Here is a 6,086-nt window from a genome sequence, read left to right as displayed (position 1 = left end):
GTTTGCCATCCTACATGGGCAGGACGAAGAGAGGAGTGGCAATAACACAGAGCAAGTAACCAAGTTGGTTTGAGTGGTGACAGATAACAGAGAGATGGTATTGGACTTTTAATCTTGTAAGATCTCAAAATCGGCTGAAACCAGCTACAACCTCATGCATGTCTAGGATTTCAGGGCCTTTTTTCTTTTTAGGTTTACACTTGAATTATATTATAGTGAATTGTCTTTGAAAGCTAACCATCTGGGCTTTGGCTCACTTTCCAGTTATATCTGCATATGCAACCCAGAGCCACAATTCAAAATGGGATGGCTATCTGCCCCTGGGCCTGGGAGGCTTTTGGTCTCCTAACGTTGTGAAAAACTAATAGATGTGGTTGCCCTTAATCATCCATGCAATTTGTATCCGGTTGCAAGTCACATGGGAGCTCACTGTATATTTTATCATGTTAGCTCGAACTGTGAGAAGTCAGGAAATTTTCATGTTAATGTTTCGAAAAGAACTTGAACACCATCATTTATTTATATTCTTGCAAATTGCTGACGGGAGCATAGATTTGAAAGCATTCTTTACAATGGAGGTTTTTGTTTTTTACCCTACAGTCTGCATACAGAACAGAACCTCACAAGGGCGTTACAGATGCTAGCTGGTCTCTATGATCCTTTATATAACAAGAATAGGAATGTTAATAAACCAATCATTTCCCCATCCTGTCTAGTAACCTTATTTGCATGTATTTATATCATATGCAACAAAAGCCTTACAAACTAGAGGAGTTCCAGCTAGCATCCACAGCCCTGATAATCTTTTCATGTAATTTGGCTCCAGCACAAGCAATTATTCCCCGATCAAGACCTTCCAAGTACATACCTTTTGAGAAGTCCAGTGGACGTCCTCCAGCATCAGTAACCACACCACCGGCCTCTTGAATGATAATAACACCGGCTGCATGATCCCAAATCTTCTCCTTGTAGCCAGCCCTGGCGAACTTCATGAAAATCTCAGCATCTCCACGAGCTATCGCGGCATATTTCACCATACTGTACACTCGCAATGGTTGTTTCCTGCATTAAGAAAATAATGCATGAACTCACATGTAGATTAAATCTCAATATTCAATGAAGAATTGAGGAAATTTAAAAGTCAAAGCTGAACTTTGCTATCATTTTCATGGATGGCAACAGAAAAATTTAAAGTAAAGGAGGAATTAAAAGCATATGCACCTAAGCCCAACGCTGTGAGCTAGTCCTGCTGTGAAGGAGTGGCTTGAATTTGCCTTCTCAACTGGTTCACAGAAGGTTGCCAGTGCTGGATTTTCAATAGTGGATACTTTGACTGGCGTTGCAGAGTTTGGCCACACTAGCTTCTTATGTCCTTGTATTAGAGGTTGCATCCAGGCTTCACCACTGCCTCTTCTTGTATAAATCACACAGCCTTTATCCCAAGATTCTGATGTTGGTGGGGTCAACTTAGAAATAATTCTATGATAGCGATGGTGATAACTGAGCCATTCTTTCCTCATTGGGTAGTTGGGGCAACCGAGAACTCCAAGAACAACTTCGCCATCCTCTATCAAAGCTAAAGCAACAGCATATTGATCTCCACGAACAAATCCCAATGTACCATCAACAGGGTCAAGTGCCCAAAACCTTCCATTAGGGCCCCCTGTTGAGTTGCAACGACTGATTGCTTCAAGAACCTCTGAACTGCCAAGGGATGTTCCTGGAGCTTTAAGACCAAAACGAGGTGCTTCAGCTAGACAATCATTCACAGTCTGAACTACAGCTTCTAATAGGCCAGCTGAATCAGCTTTGGAGAGATTCTGAACATCTTCCTCGGCAATAATCGCCACATTCCTACTCCCTAAGGTCTCAGACAGTATCCAGCTGACAGTAGCTTGGACGCTCCAATCTATTCACATGACAATACCAAAAGAAGCAGACAATTAGATCAAACCGCTGTTCAGTATCAGCTATATCAGAATAAAGAAAATCGACATGACTTGTATGTGTCAAAGAGTGACTGGGAAGCCACAGCAAAAGTGCATATTTACATGTACATATGCTTGTATTGTAGATAACTACAACAAGCTACAAAGATTTTCTACCTACAAGCCAGGGTTCTTAGGTGGGAAGAAAGATTCTGAAGATATATGGTATTTTAATCGGAGCCTTGTTGAACAGTAATTTTCTTTTCAAACATGACACCGAGTGGTTACTATCCTTTTGCAGAGGAAACAGGAACATTCTGGGATAAACAACAAGCCGAGGGTTTCAATGTTGCCTCTTTGAATAGTTTGCAAAGCAAAATCAAGCTTTCATTGTTTTTGCACCAAGATAGACTGCCTGTTTTGCAGGGAAAACAGTAAAATGCTTTCATTTATCTCTGGAAGGTATTAAAAGAAATCTTGGATGGATGGAAGATGCAGCTTATTGGCAGAAGATTTGCAACTTTTTGGGTACATAAAGCAAGAAAAACTGAGACCTGATCAACTGATTGGCAAATTCAGGGGAAGCCCACATTTCCAAGTTCCATGTGGCAGGCAGCAAACCAGCCCACGTTGAAGTCACTCATTTTAGCACCAACTTGAACTATTCTTATTGCTTCCCCCACCATATTTGGTGACATTCTACAGTTCTCCTTCCCACCCAAAATTAACAATAAGACAATAAGGAATAGCTATATGCTTATGTCACTTCACTATCAGCAACAAATGTCTCTTTCACATCATGATTGTAGCTCTATTATCACCACAATAAGTTAAGAAATAGATTAATCATAAACTAATTGCACATTATATATGAACAAATTGAATCACGGAGTCCAATTCTAAACTCAAATTCAGGATTCTGGAATCTGCTGTGAAGAAGCAAAATTCACCAGCCAATACTAATTCCAGACCAAAAGAAAATAATAATAATAAAAAAAACAAGAACCCATTTCACAAAACAAAACGATGAACAAACAGCCATGATACTAAATTAGTATATACCTGCAATAGTAACTGGAGAATTGTCATCCTTGGCTTGTACCTGACTAGTAGTTTTAGAAATCAAACTTTCCTGCACTTTCTGACAAAGAAAACAAGCCATCTGCACAGCCCTTACAGCAATATCCAATTCATTTGAATACTTTCCAGGTTCTAGAGTAGAAAAGCCCATGTCTTTAGTGTCCTCCATTACAAAAGAAGAAGAAGAAGAAGAAAGACAGTATCTTTGGCTGCTGTTTCTCTTGTTTAAAGAAAGGGAAGCAATGTAGAGAGAATTGTTTTGATGGGTTTTATTAATCAAGTTAAAAAAACCTCCTCTTCCTACATGGATTGTTGTTGTTGTAGCAGTAGTTTTTAGTCCTCCCAAGGTATGTGGGAATTTGGTAGCCAAGCTTGAGCAATTTAAAGGCATATCAGTTTTAATGGGTTTGATGACTCTGATACCACTCTCTCTCTCTCACTGTCTCCCAGTCTCTGTGGCTTTGTGGGATATGATTACGATGATAAATGCTCTGTGCAGCATGATATAAAAAAAGAGGAGGTTGGCTAAGAGAAGGTGACAAGCTGATAAAATTGACCCAGGCAGTCAGTCAAGCAGTTGGCTTGGCTTCCCAGATCTCTCTCTCATCTCTGGTACAGAACTAAAGATTTCGGAGAGTATTTGAGGCAATGATGAAGAGGTCTCCCATTATTTGGTACTGGTGGGTATTTTTATACTTTGATGATAAGGAAGTGTTTGGCTTTATATTAGTTTGTGTGGTTGTTGTTTGAAAAAATTGTTTCATAAAAATCATTTTTAATTAAGCTTGATTTTATAAAATAAATATTTAGTTAAAACTGTAATTTAAATTAAAGTTAAATAAAAAATTAATTTAGTATGTTTGGTTAAAAATGTCTTTTCATATTGAGGTTTGGTAATAAAATAACTAAAAAGAATATTTATTAATATTGTTGGTTTTTTAATTAAAATAAAAAGATTTAATTATTATTACATCATAAAATGAATAATTCTTTATGAAAAGATTGTTCTTTTATTATCTTATTAAATTATTTGTAATTCCATCGTGTATAAAATTCATCCGGGAAGTCCTGTGGGATCCATGATTTTCTAAGCGTGCAACAATATCAGGTAAAAAATCATCATGAACAAAATTGAGATTGTTATCAAATTATGCAAATGCCACATCTTCTTGTAATATCCTTTTAATGTAATTATATAGTGTCTATAATGCAACTACAATCTGAATTTGCGTTTTGTATAGATAAACAGACATGTTTTGTAAAATTCTCAACCTCTATTTCCATACTCCAAAAAAACATTTTATCACATTATATAGTACTGAGTGTGCATGATTAAATACTTTATCCCGACCTCTTGGTTGTCTACGACGTCTAAAATCTTGTAAGTGACACATCTAATCTTTATATAAATCTAAATACACATACTTATTAGGATATCTAACATCAACCAAATAATATTTACTTGCAATTAAAAACAACTTGCTAAAATTACCATAAAATCAGTAAATTAAAATGCATATTATTATCATTATATTAGATGTGGTTCAATTTCTATCATATAACTACATTATGATGATTTTGAAAATTTTATATTGCTATTATCAATAACCTTAAAAAAAGTATGTGTATCGTATGTATTGTTTTCTCATTCTGCCCAAATAATCGTGAACTGCAATTCAAAACTACAAACAACCATTATGTTTTATGTTGGTATATATTTTCTTTCAATAAATGAAATTTGATTTTTAGTTGATATGCAAGCATGCACATTGAAAACAAACAAAACTTTTACAAAATAACTAAGAAAAAAAAATAGAAATAAAAACAATGTGTACCAATTTTTTAAAAAATCATAAATTTGGATTGAAAGATGAAATTGAAAACCAATAAATATTTTTCAAAAGGACCAAGGAAGAAAAATTAGAAATAAAAAAGGACTAGGGTTTAAATAACAACAACAAAAAGGGGCTAAATTGTAATTTTTAGGGGATGAGAGAAAAAAAAAAAGGGAAAAAAAGAGAAATGTCCACGGGTGACAAAGGAGAGAACGCAGCGACTCTTCCAACGACACGATAAAATGATATTCTTGGCCACTAGGAGGTGCTCCATCAGTACGCGGACGCATCCCACGCGCTAGTGTGTGCCCCACACATGCCTATTCCTTTTTTTCTTTTTTTTATGTTTAGTCAAATACCAAATTTTCCGAGTTGCCACGGTAATAATAACATAAAAAAATCATTGTGAAAAGATAAAAAAAACTTTCATTACACCAATTTTATATTTTTTTCTTTTAAAGACATTTCGGTCGTTTCACTGTGCTTTTGATTTTTTATTATTTTTATATTTGATCAAATAGAAAACTATACCTCATCTTATATGATAATACCAAAAAAAACATTGTAAAAATACCAAACTGCCTCTTGATATCATTTTAAATTTTTTTGCATTTGAATATATTTTGATTATTTCATCATTTTTTTAAAATTTAAAAAGATTTATTTATTCCTAATTAATTTAATAATAACTAATAGAACTTATAAAAATACCCTAATGCTCCTAATAGTTAATTTTAAATTTTGTAGATATAAAAATCAAAATCATCATTACATTGTTAGTTAACTTAAAAATTGACTTGGGTCAACAATGAAGTGAGTTTAAAATTGTTTTTACATTATATTATTATTATTATTGGTTTTAAAAGGAAGTTTAGCTTTTGTTAGTATTTCTTATTTATTTTTTAATTTGATGAGACAATAATAATATCTTTTATATTAGTTTAATATTTGTTTTTAAAAAAACTTTATAGGATGACGGAAAATGATCTCAAGCTCGAGGAATTGGTTTGTGGTCATCCTTACGTAATATGAGAAGGAAAATTCCTAGTCTAGTGGAGTTCATGGCCATGAGCTTTGTATTTACAAACTAAATAAACAAAAAATAATAAATAAAATAAGAGAAAATAAGACTCTTCTTCCTCTCTTTTTTTTACAAAAGTTGTGGTTTTTAAAAGTTAAAAATTATAGTTTTTTTTTCTAAAAAATAACACATGGAAAAAAGTCACGATATTAACTTTTAAAA

The 6,086-nt window shown here is 34.0% G+C and overlaps 1 protein-coding gene across 1 annotated transcript; it reads right to left on the bottom strand.

Annotated features, from left to right (window-relative positions):
- Positions 1–497: 497 nt before the first annotated feature.
- LOC7495258 (PAP-specific phosphatase HAL2-like) lies at positions 498–3,686 on the bottom strand. Its single transcript, XM_002317199.4, has 3 exons — positions 2,991–3,686; positions 1,222–1,909; positions 498–1,062 (listed from the first exon to the last, which is right to left on the bottom strand). Exons 1-3 carry the CDS (start codon positions 3,397–3,399, stop codon positions 759–761), a joined length of 1,401 nt encoding a protein of 466 aa, XP_002317235.3. The 5' UTR covers positions 3,400–3,686; the 3' UTR covers positions 498–758.
- Positions 3,687–6,086: the final 2,400 nt, after the last annotated feature.

This window comes from Populus trichocarpa, chromosome 11 (genome assembly GCF_000002775.5).
Source record: "Populus trichocarpa isolate Nisqually-1 chromosome 11, P.trichocarpa_v4.1, whole genome shotgun sequence".
Taxonomy (NCBI): Eukaryota; Viridiplantae; Streptophyta; class Magnoliopsida; order Malpighiales; family Salicaceae; genus Populus; species Populus trichocarpa.
This window is presented reverse-complemented; position numbering and strand designations above follow the sequence as displayed.